The following is a 17,995-nucleotide window of genomic DNA, read 5'->3' as shown; positions in this document are numbered from 1 at the left end:
AGCCCCGATCCCGGCCCCCGGAGAGCACTTGCATTTCCACTTGCGGGACACTTTGCGTTTCTCTCCAGAGCGCCTGTCGCGCTCGCCCCTCCTGCGCTTGCTTTCTTCCCCTCACCTCCTTTTTTTTACCCCCTTCTCTCCCTCTTTCTCCTTCTTGTTCCCTCCGAGAGTTGTGGTCGTGGCCCCTGAGCTCCGTCTCCCTCTGTCCCCCTTGCCCTCCGCGGGGTGCGTGACAACTTTCCGCTCCCTTCTCCTCCTGCGGTTCCCCCCTTATATGTGACCATGGCAGTGCCGGCGGCTTTGATCCCTCCGACCCAGCTGGTCCCCCCGCAACCCCCGATCTCCACGTCCGCTTCCTCCTCCGGCACCACCACCTCCACGTCCTCGGCGACCTCGTCTCCAGCTCCGTCCATCGGGGCCCCGGCGTCCTCGGGGCCAAGTCTGTTCCGGCCGGAGTCCATCGCTTCGGCCGCGGCTGCAGCGGCGGCGGCCACAGTCAGCTCCACCGGCAGCGGCGGCGGCGGCGGCGGCGGCGGCAGCGCGGGCAACGCGGGCGGCGGTGGTGGCGGCGGCGGCGGCGGCGGCGGCAGCAACTGCAACCCCAGCCTGGCAGCCGCGAGCGGCGGCGGCAGCGGCGGCGGCGGCGGCGCCTCCAGCACCCCCATCAACGCGAGCACCGGCAGCAGCAGCAGCAGCAGCAGCAGCAGCAGCAGTAGCAGCAGCAGCAGCAGCAGTAGCAGCAGCAGCAGTAGCAGCAGCAGCAGCAGCAGCTGCGGCCCCCTCCCCGGGAAACCCGTGTACTCGACCCCGTCCCCTGTGGAAAACACACCCCAGAATAATGAGTGCAAAATGGTGGATCTGAGAGGGGCCAAAGTGGCTTCCTTCACGGTGGAAGGCTGCGAGCTGATCTGCCTGCCCCAGGCTTTCGACCTGTTCCTGAAGCACTTGGTGGGGGGCTTGCACACGGTCTACACCAAGCTGAAGCGGCTGGAGATCACGCCGGTGGTGTGCAATGTGGAACAGGTTCGCATCCTGAGGGGACTGGGCGCCATCCAGCCCGGAGTGAACCGCTGCAAACTCATCTCCAGGAAGGACTTCGAGACGCTCTACAATGACTGCACCAACGCCAGGTAAGGAGCGGGGTGCAGCCGCCGCTACCCGGGGCCCCTTCCCACCCGCCTCTTCAGCCCTTCCCTCGTTCCCTTCGCGGTGCGGCTCCCTCCGCGCGCCCGCGAGCGGCGCGCCCCGGCGAGCGCAGCCCTCGCCTCCCTCTCCTGCGGGCTCCGACCGCTCGCGACCCTCTGGGAAGTTGGCACCTTCCCCCAGCCGAGATCTCTTTCTTCCGGCGCGGTCCGCCCCTTGTTCGCCTGCCCGCGGGCGCTTGGCTGCTGGGGGATGCGGGAACCCCAAACCTCGGGGTGGAGGGGGCGGGATGGAGGAGGACCGAGTTTTTCCAGGAACCACAGCCCCTTTCTGGGCCGCGCCAGCGTCTGGGGACCCCTCGGCGGGGCTGCCAGTGTGCGCTCCCTCGGACCCGGGTTCCATGCGAGCCACAGGGCACCAGGGCTGGTCCAAGGCGCTGAGCCGCGTGCATCGGGCGGACGGAGGTCGTGACCCTGCCCGGCGGGGTTTGGGGGTTGGGAAGACGCGCTCTGGGTGAGGGGCCCACAAGGTAGTCTAGGGAGTGGACCACTTGGAGGTTGGGAAGGGAGCGACCTCCGTCCGAAGCCGAGGGGCTCGGGGCAACCCCGAGGGACCTGCGGCGAATTCAGCCCCAAAGCCCTGGGGGAAGCCCGCCGAGGGGAGGGGTCTGTGTGTGCGCGCATTTGTGCGTGTGTGAGCGTGTGCGGGTGCAAAGTAGATAAAGGAGTACGTTTGCCCCGGGGCAGACACGAGGGGACCAGCAGGATTTTTCCTGTAGGGGGAGGTGACTGGGTACCTAAGACTCTGGGAGCAGAACTGGGGAGAGATTGGATGGAAGATCACAGCTCTCTCGTGCGCTCTCTCCAAACTGTTTTGTTTTGTTTTCTTTCTTTTCCATTTCTTTTTCCTTTCCTGAAGGTTAGTAGCTCACGCAATAAGTAGATGCAGGCTTTGCCCTGGGATGCAATTTGGATCTGAATACAGCAGCCCGTGCGGTGGCTTCCCTATCCCGGGAAAGCGCGCGAGCCCTGGAGGCCACGGGACCAGAGCCCGGCCAGACCAGTTTTATGCTAATGAACGCTCACTGGGGGAGGATCTACCGAGAGGGGGCGGGAGTGGGGTAACTTGTCAGTTTCGGGGCAGAAATGGTCATTTCACCCGCTTTCGGGTTTCCGTCTTGTCCCTTGCGTTCGCTCTAGAGGAAAAAGTTCCGTTGTCGGGAGAAAGCTAGGAGGGAAAGTTGGAGAACAGAAGCGGGCGCATGGGAACTGCTCGCACAATTTGCACGGAGACTTCGGCACCCTCCCAATTAGTTTAAAGACCCGGAGAAGGAACGGAGTTTTACTCTTTCAGGTTGTGTGCCCCTAGTAGACCTAAGGGAACTGAGGTGGGAAGGAGAGAGGGATAATCCGGGTGATACCAGAAAGAAATGGGGGAGAAAACCCCTAGCTATTTCTTCCTTGGAAGAAGACTCCTGACTACTGCTGTCACGGAAAGGATGGAAGACGAAACAGACTCGAACTTCAGCCCACCACATGTCCTAGCTCGACCTAGCCAGAAACTTTTCCGTGTTTACTTGCCATTCTTTGCGTGGTGTAATGGGTGTGTCTCTGGGTTTTGAACCTTAGTTTCTACTTTTGGGGTGAATGCTAAGAGAGCGCGTGCGCGCGTGCCCAAAAAATATGGACAGGTGGCAGTAAAGATTGAGAGGGAATCTTGATCACTAAATGTCATTTATGGAGATAATTGGAGTCCTTGGAAATGCAGAAGATAAAATATTTGCCAAAAATCCATTGTTAGAACTATTCGAATCTGGGCAGAAAATTGTTACAGAGTTGTTATGAAGAATGCTAATTGAAATTTGAAGCCAGTTCAGATATGATTGTTATAAAATTGTCTATCTAACCAGTAAACTGGTGAAGCGCTACTGTTTTTCTCTTTAGGAATCAAATCCCTGTGCTCTTGAATCCTCTTTGTGTGTTTCTTACAGCACACAGTGTACTAGATAATTAATGGCCATTCACATACCACACAAAAATTTGCTAGAGAAAACGTCCTTCTTATGACTGCAGTTCATAATCAATGTAAAGCAGGTAGCGTTACACCTCTTACTATTGTTCCCATGTTGGATTTTTTCTTGAAATTTTTGCTTAGACTTGGAAATTGAAGTCCTCTCCATTTGATCAGAGACTATTCTTAAAGTTATTGGCAAAAACGTTTAAATAGCCCCCCCCCCACCCCCGGTTAACTATAGCTCTGGAGTTTAAACTGTTAGAGCCAAGATGAGTTAAATCCAGTAGAACTGTTTATCCCTTCAAAAATATATCATCAGTACTCTACATTTCAATCACCTGGTTTTTGCAATTAAATGTGTTATTCTAAAACTCTACTTCAGATTATTTCTAAGTTAACGGTGGTAAATTTGTTGATTTACTATTGGATTTTGATCTTTTATCACCTACAAGACTTACCCCTAAATACATGCAAATACAGCAGTCCTTAACCTTAGAAGATGTGTAGTTGCAGATACCTACCTAGGCTTTCCTAACTCTGCCAGTGACTAAGAAAATAGAAAACTTGTAATTGGACTCCCTTTCACCAAAATATACTTGCTGTGAAATGCATTATTATTTTACATGATAATTACAAGTGCTATTGTCTTATTTCTTAACTTTGAAAGCAACACCTAAAATGTTTTGCATCTTGAATTTACAAAAATCACTCTTCATTCAAGTGCAGTTTATGCTTCACTATTCAGATCTCTTTTCATTCACTTAGATGTATTGATTTGTTTCATTCTGATTTCTTTCTCCTCTGGGTACTTAAGAAACTATCTAAAGGAATAACTTATGTAGAGGGCAAGAGAAACTAGGCAAAAAGGCAAACTATATAAAACTATATATACAGTGTGCAAGGAACATCAGATCTTAGTACTCTAGGCTTTTTATAGAACATGTATCTAATTATGTCTCTTAATAGCATTTAGATACCAAGGAATCTGAGGAACTCAAATGATGTTAAAGAAAAGAAAGGTTCATAAGCTTGCTCAAAGTGGCTCAGTAAGTTAGTAACAAAACTTAAAGTGGATTTAATTAGCTTGGGGCTATAGCATCAGTATGCTATCTATGAAAACTGGAATAAATGCTGAAGCCATCTGTCATTATCACAAGGAGATGAAACATAGACTATCACCTGCTTGATAGTAAAGCTGAAATGAAAGAAAATACAAGGAACTGTATTTAAAAGTTGTCAAAGGACAAAGTCTGACCTTGATCAGCTTCCTTCAATTATTATTTTTAAACTAAACATTAGTTGCATGAACTTGGCTGTTGCAACAGAGGTAACTTAATTAACTGGTAACCATTAAACAACAACAACAACAAAAAGCAAATCATGTACATGGTCAAGTCTCTGTAAGAGTCAGTTTCTTGTTTGTAGATTTGGGTTAGGATGCAATTTTCTGTGAATTCAGGTAGTAAAAAGTGACTTTTATTTTATCTAAAATGCTTTTTTTTTTTAGTATTGCCAGAAGATGATTTTGTCTCAGGATTGTTCAAACCAGACTGTGATTTGGATAGTATGTAGCCCTAGATTTCTGGAGTTTTTGACTTGAATAGATTCCAGTTAGTTTTATCAGGCATTTTATATATCTATATCTATATATAGATATCTATATCTATATATAGATATATATATATATATATAGTCACAAATAGTATTTTTTTATCTTAAAGGTTAATACTATCCATAAACAGCAAGTCGAAAGACTTTGCAAGTCTTTTTTGTTCAGTAGTAATACATGGATGCATTTTACTGTAAGAAGTATAAAATATTTACTAATTCCTGGTTCTATTTTTTTAATCAGGTGTTTTAATAAAGATAGCACACTGAACCAGTCTATATTTATTTAACATTTCCTCCGTTGCATGTTTTTCAATGGCAAGGAGTTAGGAACTTATGCATCAACATAGAAAGTTTCAACACAATTACAGATTTACTTCTAACAGATAATTATGATACTTGGCACAGAGAAATTAAAAAAAAATAATTCAAATGAAGAGAGACTATGCTTTTGAAGTTTTTGCATTGCAGTCAATTCATAGCTCTTATAAAGCCTCATGTTTCATTTTATAACATTTCAAAAAGAATATGGCATAATTAGAAGACTAAGGCCTAAGTATAAAAGTTCAAGTTTGGTTTCACCACTCATTTCTGTATACTTTAAAAATGTTAGTAAATTATAGTTTAATAACTATATATAAATACATAAGTAAAATCTAAGAATATTATAACTGAGGATTTACCTTGTTCAATTAAATTGCATTGCAAAATACAGATTCTTGAGTTATTTGGAAATATCTTTCAAACAAACCTGTTGTTTTTCTTGGAGTTAGTTTTCAATAATATTATAGTCATTATTGTAAAACGTGCACATAGTTTTGAAGATGGTTTACTTTCTGAACTCAACAGGTTACTATTAATGCTCTGAGACAATGTGATTTGCACATGATATTTTATTTTGTGAAGCTTCAAATATATATGTATAATAAACGATGAGACAAGCTTTTTTTTTTTCAGAGTTCCCCTACAAAAATTGTTTGTGTTTGCATGTGATACACAACTTTTAAATCTTCATTTTATTAATCTGAATTTGCTGGGGTTTTTTTGTTTAATCTACTACATTTCACGGAAGTTGCATATAAACTACTGAGACCAATATTAGCCACTCTCTATTTGCCTCACTACTTCCCCCAACCTCCTGAGATGTGACACCCAATATTGATTAAAGTCTTGGCTGGATCTCAGCATAAATCACTCTTCTCTTTGGTGATTTACCATGTGTGATTCACCAGCATATGAAAACATAATATGCTTTATTGTTTGTCATTTGATGTTTTGTTTTTGGAATGTAAGTAGTATTTGTAAATTAGCTTATTGTGTAACCAAGTACTTGCTATTTTAGTAACAATTTGTGCTTTGACTATCAATAGGTATTATTTTATCTTTCCAAGTTATTTTACTAATTTAATTGTTTCATACAATTGCCTTTGTGAATCCAGTAAAATCATTTAAAATTGCACTATATTAGCAATGTAGAACATGTGTATTGCAAAATATAGTAAGAAATGAAACTCTCACAGGTTGTAAACTGTCTCCCTTTGAATTTTTATCTGAAGAAATTCATTTGAAGTTTGTCTTCTAAATAGGTACAGGTGAGTCTTCTAAATTTCACTACACATTTTGATTGTTAAGGTTTCTGTTAGTTGATTCTCTAAAAAAGTTAAACTTTGCCTGAATTTTACCTTTCAAGGATTTAATTTTCAGATTGTTCACCAGACAAAAAAAAAAAAAAAGTCGCATCAAGTTACATACTTTTAGAATGACAGGAATTGTAAAAAATGATATTAACTATTTTGGTATTTAAATATATAATTAAGATAAAGTTTTATCATTTATGTTTGAATTGTTGTAAGAATAGAATGGCCTTAGCATGTGCCAGCATGTGACATTTTCTTCATAACTGAGTTACTGCATTGTGATTGGTTAGTTATGTATACATACATGCATACATACACATATATTCTTGTCTAAATGCTCCATCTTAAAAATTCTAGCTGAGAATACATTAAAATACATTTATATTTATATTTCAGGCTATGAGACTGCATTAAAGATCCTCTTTTCCATTATATTTTTTATGTTCAATAATGTATTTTTAATGAAGAAAATCCTGAATTAAAAGCCCACCTAATAGGGCTCAGATAAGTGTAATATCAAAGGCTTTGATCTGCATAGATACATATGTCTCAGGCATAGCAGAAGCTCTGTGAGCCTACGCTGTGCTCAAATTTCTTTACTTCCCTCCTCAATTTGTCAGAAGTGTCTCCAGTCAAAAGCATTTTTGTTTAGCTACAGTAGCTGTCTTTTAAAATAACTTTTAATTGCTGATAATTGCTTTTTTAGCATATGTCACAGTATAGAAATAACTTTATTAGAATAGTGTAGCAAGTTTACCTAGTTATTTTTTTGGAAAACAAGAACACCAAAGATGATATACTTATATTTGGTCTAGTAATTAGTTATTATTAGATTAACTGGTGGATCACTTTATTTTGATGATTGTATTTTCTTTGAGAAGTTTCTGAGAATATTTTAAGAGTGTGACTATTACAGTTCATAATTAACATTATATTTAAATGTGCAAATAACTGAACAGAATTTTCTATCTGGTATAAATTAGTGAATTAGGCAATCAATCAATGAAAGCTCATTGTTTTTCAAATTAATGATGTAATTAAAATTAGTGGAATAAAATAGCAGATAAATGTCTTATAATATATAATATAATCATATGTAGACAATGACCCATATCACCATTTGATCAAAAATCAGGATCTTGAACCAGATGCATTTTAAACTTTTTGTGTATTCTGACTTGGATTTATTTACTAGATAGGAGGATTCTAATTAATCCATTAAAAATGTATATGTAAATTTTTCTAAATTGGATATTGAAATGGCCAGTAACTGAATTTTGTTAAAGGTGTGGCCCTATTACTTTCAGATTCAAATTGGGTTGGATTTGATCCAGCATGTCAAGCTGGTATTCTTTTGCACATTTTAATGTACGTGACTTGAGTGAAAGTTATCAAAGACAACTTACTAAGCTGGAAAATTCACTACGTCATCATTTAATTGGTCTTATACTTTTGCTCTTGTAAGTATATTGAAGTATCTAAAACTATATAGTACAGCAAATGCTGAATTGCCAGTTGCTTTAAAAAGAGGTTTAGAGATTAATAGTTAAAAAAAAGAGCTTAACTGAAGCAGGTACAACATATTATATAAGATGAATACAATACCTGGAATACATTGTGTATTTCTAGCGGGAAGTCAAAATGATTTAAAAACTTTAATTCACCTATAAGTCCATGTACCCGTATAATAATCCTGCAGTGGATTTTGAAGGTAGTACATATGTTTGACACAAAAATTGTATATGCTTTTAAAGCATGATTTTCACAAAGTAATACTGCAATAGGCAACAGAATAGATTAGACAGTTTTGATTAGTAAATACTGAAGAATTGAGTAATGTTTTCCTTACCTTAAAATAAATGACTGAAAGAGGTAAACAAAATATTAAAATGTCACAGTGTAACATCTTTGAATTTATATGGTATCAAATGTTTCTAAATAATTAGATTATCCTTCCAGTCACAGAAGAAAAAAATAGGACTTTTCCTCAAGGACAAACACAATATATCAGGAAAGAAAGAGTACTGGTTGAAAAGGAATTGTTCTATGGAAGCACATAGAAGTATTTGCAGTAAATACCTGCTAATTCACTTTAAGGGATACTGGTCATTTCTTAAATAAAGTTAGTGAAAATCAATCTTTAGATTATATTAATCAAGAAATACTTTATTATATTTACATATCAAACCAGTGAAGTATTTTGTTAAAATCTTAAACTGATTATAGTGTGGAATTTTACTAACAGCAACAGTGACTGGGCTGTCTTATTCACAGTCTTATAATTCAAAGACATTTGTTTGGGTATGAACAAAGCAGACTTTTGAGGGTATAAGAATCATTGAATCCATCACAGCTCTGCTAAAATGTACTGATATATTCAACAACATTAATTCCTATTTTATATTTAAAATATGTGATTTTTCTTTAGCCTAATTCTTGGAAATCATACTTCTTTCTAGAGTTAGGCAGTTTCTAGTTTATCTGTGCCTTTGGATTTTAAATGAATAAGTTGAAGCACTTTGGGTTGTCACACATTTTACACTAGGATGCATGTTCTTCTGTGTGCAACAAGTGTAAAATATTTATTATTTTAGAGGTCTTTGTGGTGGACATTTTTGTTTACATTAACCTTAGCCCATTTGTAGTCTATGCATTTATGCTTAAATAACTATAATATCTTAGATAGAAAAGTCTTTATATATGTGTATTTTTGTATGTATGCACACGCACATATACACATTCACACACACACAGGCTTATAGACACAGGGCTGGCTCTAGGCAAATAACTTACCAATAAAATTGGCTTTAATTTTTTTTTCTGTAATTCATTGAAATATAAAATAACACAAATCAAAATCTGCTTTCCTGAATGACAGTGGAAATATATTTAACATTAATTTTAGGGTAAAATAAGTAATTAATACTTAAATGTTTTAAAATATAACTATACTATACACTGTGATGTGGTTAGGACAGTGATTTAAAACTTTTCTTACATTTTCTAGACCTTTAATTTTAAGATAACTAAAATGTACTTTTAATTCTTTATGGAAAATACTTACATCAAAAATTATTATATTTGTGTGAACTAGATATTAAAATATCAGGTACTAGAATCTTTACATTATTGAATGACACTTAATGTGTTTGAAATCATTGCTCCATTTCTTTTATTGGTTCATTCCATTGCTGCTTGCACTTTAGAGCAAGCATATCTTTTAAAACCAGTGGATAAATGATAGGAAAACAATTTCATAACCTAAAAAAAAAAATGATTGCTCATCTGAAAGCTTTGCCATCAATGAGATGAGTTAGGAATGAGGTCAATGGGTTAATCTGCAGGCCTACATAAGGAGATGTGTATTACCACTTCTTGTAGTAGACTGTAATTGTCTTTGAAAACACCTGGTAGAGGTCCAGTGAAATTGAAATCAATTACTTTCTCAATCATTCCATGGCATTTGTCAAGTCATTACATCATTGGTAAAAGTGCAAGCATGCATGCATTTTTTTTTTTTCGGCAAAGTAGAAAGATGCTTATAAAACAGTAACTACTTGAAAGTTTTTCCTCATCTAAAGCTTGTGGAATAAAAGAAAAATGGGTACATGATAAATGTAAAACGACATTTAAGTTCATCTTTGCATTTAGTTATCTAAGTACAAAGAAGCATATTTCACATTACTTTTTGCATCACCTGCTATGCATATAGTTTAAAAGAAAAAAATATAAGTAACTAAAAATGGTTTCAAAGTATTTCATGACTTGTGAGCTCTGACACCTTCATTCTTACCCTCTAAAAACCCTCTGACAAGTGCGTATTATAACCAAAGATGACTATATCTCTGTTGTTCACTGATTTTTTTCTTCACCCCATTGACAGTACATGCAGATTTGAACTTGTAGCCAGGAACAGTGCTCCATGCTTCAAATTGCCCAAAGACCCTCAGGGATAGAAACTTGACCTGCTTTTATGAAACCATAGAATTACATTTATACAAGTTACCCCATGGGAAAAGAATGAACCAATCCCAATTCTAACCTTAATATTGGAAACTTCTGGGTCAAATTTGATTTTTTTTTTCTGGTAACACCTGTTTGGGTACCAAATCTCGCAAGTAGATATTCTTAAGTTATTTAAAAAATATTATTCATTAATGACATTTCACAGTTAAGCCAAAGTGCCATAAAAATTTTGCAGTTCTTCAGATTGTCACATTATTAAGATGTTACTTTTTAAAACAAAATGTCTACTGTTTAAATATACATTCTAGATGTAAGGAGTTTAAACTTACATTTGTTTAATTGGACAAGAACGCATTGAAGTTGTACTTTTTAAATAACTAATTTCTCTCCCTTGAAGACATCAGCTCAAATAAGGGAAGAAACTTTTTCTAAGGAGTTGTTCTTATGATAGTATTTCAGAATAAGGATTTTTTTAAATATGAATATGTTTAATTTTTTTCTTTAAACACTTTAAATGGTTATTTTATTTTTAGTTGGACCACTGGAAGGGGTTTCCAGAAGGTTTCTTTTGCCACTAATAGTAACAAATGAAGTGGTCATTGATACATTGGGTACATTAAAGCTATTTTTATTTTAGTTGGATTCACTTTAGTTATGTGGACTGGGCATAAGTTGAAACACTGCAGTGAACTGTATCTTCAAAATAAAGAGTTTATGTGTGTATTAGTTTGCTTAATTTCTGGAATATCAAACTGCTATATCATATATATATATATATATATATATATATATATATAGATGTATGCACACATCTATATATATATATACACAAATATATATGAATAAGTAACTAATATAAATGGGCAGGGTTATAATATTTTTTGTTTGTAACTGATGGTATTAACCTACTTCTCCATATAGAATGAATTGCTTTCAATCTTATACAGAGGGTGCTTATACACATTTTAAGATCACATTTCACTTTTTTGGCACCCTCAGTATATACAAAAACATTTTATAAGTGGTAAAGTAAAATATACATATATATATATATATATATATATATATATATATATATACCCCCACATACATATATACCCCCCACTCAAATATATGCTATTACAGTTATGATGGTTAAATATTCCACAATTAGATTTTGGAACTGAGGTTAGCAAGTTTTTTTCCTCAATTAAAAATTTCAAAGAACTTTCACTTATTTTTTTCACTTAACATCTATTAAACCCTTTCAATAATTGTTTTTTTTTTCCTACAAGAACCAATCATAAAAATTCCTAATAAGAATTGTTGTAGCAAATCAATTCTTGGAGTAGAGGAAAAACATTGAAATTTTTAATGGAAGGTATGCCACTTTCCTTACTACCATAAGACATGATAATCAAGACGAAAATATTTAGAATTTGAAACATGTCGTTTATTTTTTTATTGGCTGTTTTATGGCAAAAACAAAAAAACAAACAGAAAACAATTTCACTGTAAGCTAATATTTTTTTTCTGCCTTGCTTTGACATTTATCATTTGAATGAAGTTCAAAAATTAAATCAATTATTTAGATGTTTCCGAAGATCACTTTAATGCCATGCTTATAAAATATCAACATTTGATTAAATATTTCATTTAATTTGAAATTTTGCCTCAACTAGTTACATGGTGATATAAATAACTATTGCTCTTCATTTTCTGACTGAGATGGAGGAAGGAAAGGAGTAAGATCACATGACTCAATTATGCTGTCCTTAGAAAGCATCTGGTTCAGGAGAGGCAACCCATCTTGACTTTTGTAATGGTGATAATATGAAGTTTCTATGACCTTTTTTGTCTTCCAGTGGCACTTTGCAGCTCTATTTCTAATAATGATTGATGGTATACTACATGAACTGAAAGAAAAAAAAAATCACCTTAAAAATTCTTGCTATAAAATGCATGAAAGGAGAGAGGAGCTTTTATATTTTAGATAATTCCCTATAAGTAGAATAATCCTCAATATTTCACAGACTTCTACATCATACTTAAGATAGGAAGCCTTCAGACATCAAAGTAAATGTCATCTTCTTAAATATCTTTATCATCTAAATTATCTTCATAATAATCCCCTTTATTTGTAGAAACTCGAGTGAAAATTGTGCATGAAATATAAACTTTATCATGAAATTTACCTTTAAACATTTGCCAAAGAGGGAACAAACTGGTTTTTTGAGCTGTTGTTATTTAGATCCGATCCCCCAAATTCAATAGTGTGAAATGTAATTTATTTTTATTAAGGTATTTTATTTAAAGTTTAGGAAATAAAATTAAAATGGATTATTTGATCTGGAGTAAACTTCTTTGCTCTTTCTTTTGGGGTGTGGGTTAAATAAGGGCCCATGACAGGGATGCTGTTTGTTTTTCACAAAAGTTGTTTGTGATTTCAGGTACTCTTGGGAAATCTCTTGATCAGATTCACATCTGTTCCTGTCAAAGTGGGTGCTAAGATACCGGTCACCCAGCAACCATGTCCAAGAGGGAATTGGGCCGATAATAACTTCAAAAAGGAATGACAGATGCTAGATTAGGATGAAAGACAAAACGCATGAAAAATGAGCTTGTTAGAATCAAAAATTTGTTCAAGCACCTTTATGCAAATTAAATGAATATCGAATATTTGCATGCAGTAATTTCTACTTTTTCATTTCATTGAAAAGAAAAGAATAGTGTTTTTAAACTCACAAATGTGACTCCTTTCTTTTGTACTAATCAACATACAAAGCTGAATCTCAATTTAAAAAATCAGATTAGCCACCTGGGTTCTTACATCTCTACTAAGTATGTTACAATGTTTTTCTTATCACAATGGTACTCTTTGGGACAACTTGGTTTATCTAATTTTTTTTTCATAATAAGCAGCCTAGTGTGAATTAAGATTATTTTAGATAAATACAAATCCATTTCTTGAGAAAGCATTTCAAAAGTAACCTTATCCTATTGTCCTTGAAATTGGTTAATGTACATTAATAAAAGATCACTCAAGATGAGTTCACAGCAAAAGCACAGGCTTCTCGTTGGCTGGTTAAATAACAGTGCATTAAAGTAAAGCAGGGTGGTTGGTGTACTCGAAATGAAAGTAGGCAGGAAGGTCTCTTCAAAATTTAAGATGCTTTTTTGATACATTACTAGTTTTTCTATTGAATAGTTCACATGCTAATCGGAATTTCGAAGGGCCTGATAAAATGTAGTGATTGAGAGTGGTTTCTGAGTCTTGGTTTAGCAATGTCTAATGTGGTCACGTAGAGAAATTGATTTTCTTCAGAAATTAATTAATTTTTCATATCGCCCTAAGCTGCAGTTAAAAAGAGTGCATACTTGTCTGTTTTTTTCCAGAAATATTGCCTAATCATATTAATACCATTGCCCCAAGGATGAAAAGATAATTGTACAAATGCATTTGGAAATATGTATCACTGAGTATTTATGATTAAATTATGCAAATGACCCAGCTCTCATCCTTTCCAGACCCAGGTTGTCTAATTAGGATTGATATGCTGAATGGATGTTCCAGAATTTGAATACAAGCATGTCCAAAGAGCAGAAAATTGGAAATGACAAGGCTGAAATCCAAAGAAAAGTGTCTTTAGTTTCTGTACTTTGTTAATGTGCTGTTAGCAGTTGAGGGCTTTTCCCTGCCTTTGGCTATTTTGTGACTCATATGTCCTTATTAGAAACAAGTATGCAAAATGAATTGAACTTTAGCAAACAGTTTGTTATTTCTATTTTGCGCTTATTGAAAAATAATAATCCCCTGATCATTCAAAGAGAGCTTCACTATTAAGTTGCTTCAAACAATGTAAACTTACCTTTAACTTTTTTTTTTTGTAACTTCCTCAGAGTTGGTGTCATAGCTTTATTTCAAAGCTAGCTCTCCAACGTTAATGTCATACCAATGCAGTATTTTCCAAGGATAGCCTCTCTTGAATGTGCAATTTGTTCATTTATTCATTCACTCATTTCCTTAAATACCTGTCTCCTTATAGTTGGAGAAAACTGTTTAAGTAGCAATTCTGATTAGGAAAAAAAGCAGCGGCACTCTACATGCACCAATGTTTGAATGTGAGGTCCTCAGCAGCCTTTCTCCCTCACTGATTACACTCATTCATCTTAGATAGAGGGGTGGTAGAGCTGCGAGGAAGGGACGGAACTGTCAGGGCTCCGGCCTTTGTTAAGCAGCGGGTAGCCACTGCCTCTGAACTTCGCCTGGCTCCTGCTTTCCATCTGCAGGATGATGGATTGCTATGTTTAATACATTTCAGCTTTTGTCTGTCATAGTGTGGACAGACTGTACTATCAGTGGTTTCAACAGTGATTAGGGAACCATTTGAAACCGCTCCTATTGGTCAGACAGCTTCCAGGAATATCTGATGAAACCCACTCACTGGCACTCTCGCCATGTAAATGTGTAGTTTAACTAGGCAGGGGTTTGCACACTCACTGTTTAAAACCAGTCAGGAAGCCCACTGAGAGTTTTACTAGACTACGTATCCACGTTAGAACAACATGACGCAGGACAACATTATAGAACATTTTGGGTCTCAAACTAAACTACTCATCCCAAGTTAAGATAAATTGTAGTCTTTAAATAGTAACATCATGTGCTTAATAGCAGGATTGTAGTCCATCGATGATGGTGTCAATTCTTGCTGTACTCACCAATGCTGAACTGTTTAGCTATCTTGAGAGGGTGGAATGTGAGGGCTATGGTAAAGGAATAAGACATAATGTAGCATGTGCTGTGCTAGGATCTGCTTAGCTGGGGGGAGGAGGGGGGGAGGGGCTTTGTGGTTCACAGGTCCAAAGACTGAATGATTTCAACAACCAGAAAGCCACAATGGCACCAGCTCAATATTTTCCCTGGAGTGTCTTATTCTATTTATAAAACCGGTGCTCAGAAAATACAAGGAACTAAAAGAAAAGATTCTTTTAAGCCATTAATAACATAGGCAAAGTTTTATTTGGAAAATTGGACCTATATAAATAAATTGAATTTTACTAATTCTATTATGATGTACCACATTCAATGTAACTTGTAATGTAGATTTTAAAATGTGTTATATACATGGAATTTTAACTCTCTTAAGAGGTAATTATCAAAATACGGATCCAGCCAAAGTTTTGAAACAAAAACCTAAGTCAGAAGAAGCTACTTGCTTTCAACTACTCTATTAATAGAGAAGATTAAACACAAAGTTTGGATAGCTAACAGCAAAGATCGGATGAGAATAAGAACTCCAGACCTCAGATTATATTTTCCCTTCCTGATCTGGTTTTTCCATTGCAAAGTTTTCACCTGAGATCCTTTCAGTGAAGGCTCTGGTTCTGAATATATGAAGACAAATATATGAACACACACAGCCCGACACAAGTACACACACCTTGTGTTTCCTTTGAACCAGTTCAGTAGTTAAACTTGTTGGCATTTTGGCATTGCTGATTTAGTAATAAGGACAGGTGTTGCCATACCTCCTTGGAGAGTTATAAAAACATTCATATATTTTGCAGATTAACTTGTCCTTTGTTATATTTTAAGGCTTGTCTTATTGAAACAGTGTTCAGCTTAAAAATTGTGCATCCATTCAGCATATTCTAAAGGAATCATTTGTCAGAGTAAATCAAAGGTATAGCTCACAGTATACTTTGGAACAGAAATTATGTAACGGGGCTTAAGTAAATCTGGAAGTTTTAAAAACCAAAACTATTCATAATTTATATAGCACCTATAGAGTGAAATAATGTACTAACCCTTTACATTTTTTTGTACTGCATAATCATGTTAATGTATGGTTGTCAAATCTTTAGTCATAGATTATCACATATTCATTTATTACATCCATGGCGTGGGCGGTGGGCAGGGAGGGAGAAAGTGGCAGAGTGTTTATTTTAGAGAAGGATGACGTATGGGGAGGGCACTACGAGCAGGTCACATCCCCTGAAATCACTGTCACATGTGGAATTCTTATCAAGTCAAAGGGAGAGGCATGGTTGAGGCTACTAGATGTAAGGTTCTTCTTGGCTATGAGCTCTCAGCAGCAGGCTGAATGGAAGGAAGAGGAGGTGTTGCGTACATACACTGTTCTAAAGTCGAACTATCACATGGAATGGCCTACATTCCTTCCCTTATATTTGTTAATACATTTTAAGCAGACAACTAATTAATAGTCAGTAGAGACGTAGGATAAAGGACCTGGTTGAGAGGTAGACCTTAAAAAGAGGCAAGGCAGGATTATACCATATACAAACTATAGGTATTTTTCCCCAAAATATTATAGAACATATAAGTGGTTGGCAAACTTGAGTGCCTGTTTTGCCCATAGGTAAACTTCTTTGGGTTGCTCAGAATTGGATCTTGTGTAACATTGGGAGTGTGTGTGAGTGTTAGCACATGCGTCCACATGTACACCGTAGGTTGCCAACCCTTGTTATACATACTGTTGGTCTTATGTTTAGTTAAACACCATAATTACAAAGTAATACAAGTCATTTGTCTTACTGTGGTTAAATAAAGAAAAAAAAATATGTGCTAGAAACTAAATGAATGAGTTTCTCATGAAGCTACATGAAGGGGTTTGCTGTCTGGAAATGTTTCAGAGTGGAGGAATATTAGAGTCCCCTTTGGTTTCCCCCATCCATTTCTAGTCACAGTGCAAGGACACTGGCTTCTGCACACATGCATGGCACCTCTGGTCTCAGTGTCCAGTTATTCCTGTTTGGTAGATCCATAGATTGGGGAAAATAAGGAGTCAGGCCAACAGGCTCAACTTCTTTCTCACTAGCTTCCTGTAATGATTCCAACTCTAATAAGGTGAATTACTATTGCATGAAAAAGGAGAAAAAAAGGTTTTGGCCATCTTAGCTAATAAATCACATTGACTGCATGGCTGCTCAGATCAATTGTGCATAAATCAGTGCCTTAAAGAGTCTTAAACTAAGATTCTACCAAAGACCAATTGATCCACCAGCTTGTTTAAAGGCATGGTCTCTTGCCCATAGCAAACTGAACAGGCGTCCACAATATCGAGATTGTTAATATGCTGTCAAATGTTGAAATGAATGTTTTTGGATATCAGAGGCATGGCTGTGATGAGTACAGCGGTTGTGACTGTGTGGAGTCCACCAATATATTTTTTGTCTTTTCTCGTTCATTTTTCTAAGTTAGATTAGGTAGAAAATTTAATTCTCAATACATATACAAAAGATCAGTTTTGAAAACTTTATTCACAAAGGTAACTTTGGGGAATTGTTTCCCACAAAAATATCATTATGTTATTTCAAAAAGAAATTGTCATGACTATCCAAGAGAAGCATTTCATTAACCACAGTAGTTGTAGATTTGAGATTTACTAATCTACAGACAACTTGGAGTCATGAAAACAACCAGGAAGCTTGATTTCAAGTTCTCACTATATCAGTCACTAGATGGGAGATCTTGGATTAGTCAACTGGAAACTCCATATTCTCAAATATAAAATGGGGATAATGAAGAGAACTTTCTATTTATTTAAATAAAGGTTGTAAGGATAGAAATGTGATAATAGTTATTTTGAAAGCACTTCAGAAATGGTAATGTGCTTTTCAAGAATTGT

The 17,995-nt window shown here is 37.0% G+C and overlaps 1 protein-coding gene across 2 annotated transcripts in view; it reads left to right on the top strand.

The window, feature by feature from the left end:
- The first annotated feature begins 2 nt into the window (after window positions 1–2).
- Window positions 3–17,995, top strand: part of DACH1 (dachshund family transcription factor 1) — a 422,897-nt gene continuing 404,904 nt past the window's right edge. The window contains exon 1 of one of the 2 annotated variants that reach the window (XM_019652152.1): window positions 3–1,130. In XM_019652152.1, the coding sequence (XP_019507697.1) occupies window positions 283–1,130 (848 nt within the window). In that variant the 5' untranslated portion in view covers window positions 3–282. The remainder of the gene's footprint in view (window positions 1,131–17,995) is intronic. The other variant, XM_019652151.1, reaches the window with a different exon arrangement.

This window comes from Hipposideros armiger, unplaced genomic scaffold, assembly GCF_001890085.2.
Source record: "Hipposideros armiger isolate ML-2016 unplaced genomic scaffold, ASM189008v1 scaffold_174, whole genome shotgun sequence".
Classification (NCBI taxonomy): Eukaryota; Metazoa; Chordata; class Mammalia; order Chiroptera; family Hipposideridae; genus Hipposideros; species Hipposideros armiger.
Note: the sequence above shows the minus strand (reverse complement) of the source record. Positions and strands in the feature narration are given on the sequence as shown.